Raw genomic sequence first — 3,263 nt, 5'->3', positions numbered from 1 at the left:
ATTATAGTGGGAGTGGTCTGTATAATTCTTGTATGTACATGTCTACTAATAATAGCATGTATTATTGTTTGTGTGAAAAAAAGATCAAAATCATTATTTAAAAGTAATCCTGAGGAACTAAGCACATCTTTAAAGATCTTAACAACATCTACAAATGATGATCATGATACTAATATTGATACTCTGAAGGATAATCCAGCTTATGTTACAACTACTGGATCTACTTTCAGGTCTACAACACTACTGGATAATCCAGCATATACTAGTACTAGTAACACAGTACCAGTGGATGATGATACACTGTATACTTATGCAAGCAACAACAGCTCCAATTTATACAGCACAATTAATTTTTAGCCTCTATTCTTATTATACTGTCCCCTCTCTTTGTAGTGCAATGTATGGAGTTATTTGTACACATCTTGTTTTACTGATTGAATAGTTTTAGAATTAATTCTTTATTCTTTATTTCTGTGCTGTGTAATGATGAGTATATATAGTATTAAAATTAATATTTCATTTATAGATTTATTGCCTTCTTTTTTTTAAATTTGAATGGGTATATGCACCTGAGATGTCGTTAGACTGTACAAAAGCAAAAACAATATGTTCTATTAAACAAAAGCTTCCGCCAACAAAAGTTTATATGTGCGTGTCTGATAGTAGCATCAACTGTAGCATGTATTAGAGAAAATTATCATCTAAAAGTAATCTTGATGAACTGAGCATATCTTTGAAGGTCTTACCTACTTTTACAAATGAAAGTCTCATGAACAATCCTTTTATACAGTACTACTACTACGCTGCAGGCCAGTCTGGCTTATGCTAGTGGCACTACATTAAAGCCTAACCCAGCATATGCTAGAGCAATAGATGACACTCATATGTATGATAGTGTTCAATTTTATGAATGATACAGATAAAGAAAACCAACACAACAGCTATCAATAGAATGAGTACATATGGTATTAAAATAAATGCTTTTATCTTTTGATTCATTGTTTCCTTTTTATTTTGAATGCATACTATCAATACCATTATACTGAAATATTTTTGAGTTGCAAAATTTTCACAAATCTTGCATTTGTAAATTTTACAAAAATTATGAATAGCTTGTAAACTGCAAAGCTTCCAACAAAAGTTGTATATAATTCTACTTGCTTATGTCACTCATGTGATCAAAGCTATGAATATCATTAAAAATAAAGATGCTGTGTAGGACCCTTCTGCTGTTTTTTGTCCTTCTACCAAAACGTACTTTAAAATGATGTTACTACATACTATCTTATATATTATCCTAATAGGTACTGAGCAATGTACAGAGAGGTTTATGGAGCTACCACTAGTGACATACAGAGCACAGAGAATAGGAATGAATCTACCTGAAACATATGTGAGTAGTAATACACTGAGAGTCCTTCAAGAGTATCAGTTCAATTGTTCATCCACTAATATAACCAGTCTTATATTGGGTATTAATATAAGAGAAGCTACTAATAGTCGTAATCTCTATCCCAGTGTCCAGGTCTTTAGACCTAATGGTAGTCTAGTGACTGGTAGTGAGAGAACTATTTATTATTCTACCTCTAATGTCAGTACTAGTGGAGTGTTTGAATATCCACTCGATCCTCCTATACCAGTAATGAGTGGAGACCTGTTAGCTGTATCACAACCACCTCAAGGGGACAGTGTTGTTAGAGTCTACTATATCAGTGGTATAACAGCAAATAGTCAAGAGTTTAGCTATGGGGATACACATATTGACTTAACTACAAATCCAATTACAAATGAGTTGATATTAGTATGTCCAGTAACAGGTAAGACACACACTCACTGTATCATTGAATTATTTTACTATCATTAGATGGATACTGTGTTAATAGTACCAATTGAATCAATGCTTCATTTATTAAAGAGAAAGCACTTGAAGTACAAAGATCACAACCTTTTTATCGCCAAAGCCAATATATTTATCCATGGATTGTATTCTCATGTAATGGATCAGTTACTAAATGGATCTTTGGAGCTAACAATAATGGAAACACTGCTATTCAATCTGAGCTCCAAATATGGCGTCAACTGGGTCCCAATAATTACAATAAAATAGGATTTAGTTTAGTTAATGCTAATACAATGATTGGTACTAATCTCTATGAGTTTATTCCTCAGACTCTACTGCAGTTCCAGGAAGGAGACATATTTGGTGTTTATAGTGATAGAACTGATGGAGAAAGATTAGTTCTATATGAACAGAGATTTAATGGACCAACTAACCTACGAATCAGTGATAGTCTAGACTCTCCTCCATCAACAATATCTGAAACACTCATAACAATAAACAATGACTTTCCATTGGTCACTGTGGAGATCAGTACATATATTATTATGTTTGTATTTATTTTTAACACTTTCTTAGATATATTTACCCAACCAACTGTTGCAATAACATCAAGTATAACTGAAAATATTTTAGAAGCTTCTGTTTCATTTACTTCAGTAAGTAGGATCTTGTTTTATAACTATTTTAGTTGATACTTTCAGTTTATGACTTCACTTTCTCCTACCATGTTTTCACATATATTCTCTCCCTCATCATCATTCTCTCATGAATTATCAAGTAAATCAATGTGCATGATACTTTACTAAATAAAAATACCTTCCTACCAGTTGTTACTGAAACAATGAACGATAGGCAGACAGCTAAAGTACCTAGTCCCTCAACCACACATAGCACAATAAAGCCAACTATATATAATTCCTCCACTAGTATGTTTGTCATATCATCAAGTGAGCCAATTACTTTTATATTATTAATTCTCTTATTTTAGCTATACCACTCACTCCAGCTACTCAACCAACTGAGCCAAGTGCATCATTTCTAGTTGGTGGAATTATAGTGGGAGTGGTCTGTATAATTCTTGTATGTACATGTCTACTAATAATAGCATGTATTATTGTTTGTGTGAAAAAAAGATCAAAATCATTATTTAAAAGTAATCCTGAGGAACTAAGCACATCTTTAAAGATCTTAACAACATCTACAAATGATGATCATGATACTAATATTGATACTCTGAAGGATAATCCAGCTTATGTTACAACTACTGGATCTACTTTCAGGTCTACAACACTACTGGATAATCCAGCATATACTAGTACTAGTAACACAGTACCAGTGGATGATGATACACTGTATACTTATGCAAGCAACAACAGCTCCAATTTATACAGCACAATTAATTTTTAGCCTCTATTCTTATTAT

At 32.5% G+C, this 3,263-nt stretch overlaps 1 protein-coding gene across 1 annotated transcript; it reads left to right on the top strand.

The window, feature by feature from the left end:
• Positions 1–1,204: 1,204 nt before the first annotated feature.
• Positions 1,205–3,247, top strand: LOC109591002 (uncharacterized). Its single transcript, XM_020006819.1, has 6 exons — positions 1,205–1,254; positions 1,305–2,371; positions 2,417–2,496; positions 2,542–2,617; positions 2,668–2,787; positions 2,829–3,247. Exons 2-6 carry the CDS (start codon positions 2,134–2,136, stop codon positions 3,245–3,247), a joined length of 933 nt encoding a protein of 310 aa, XP_019862378.1. The 5' UTR covers positions 1,205–1,254; positions 1,305–2,133.
• Positions 3,248–3,263: the final 16 nt, after the last annotated feature.

This window comes from Amphimedon queenslandica, unplaced genomic scaffold (assembly GCF_000090795.2).
Source record: "Amphimedon queenslandica unplaced genomic scaffold, v1.1 AMPQUscaffold_9155_Cont18897, whole genome shotgun sequence".
NCBI lineage: Eukaryota > Metazoa > Porifera > Demospongiae > Haplosclerida > Niphatidae > Amphimedon > Amphimedon queenslandica.
This window is presented reverse-complemented; position numbering and strand designations above follow the sequence as displayed.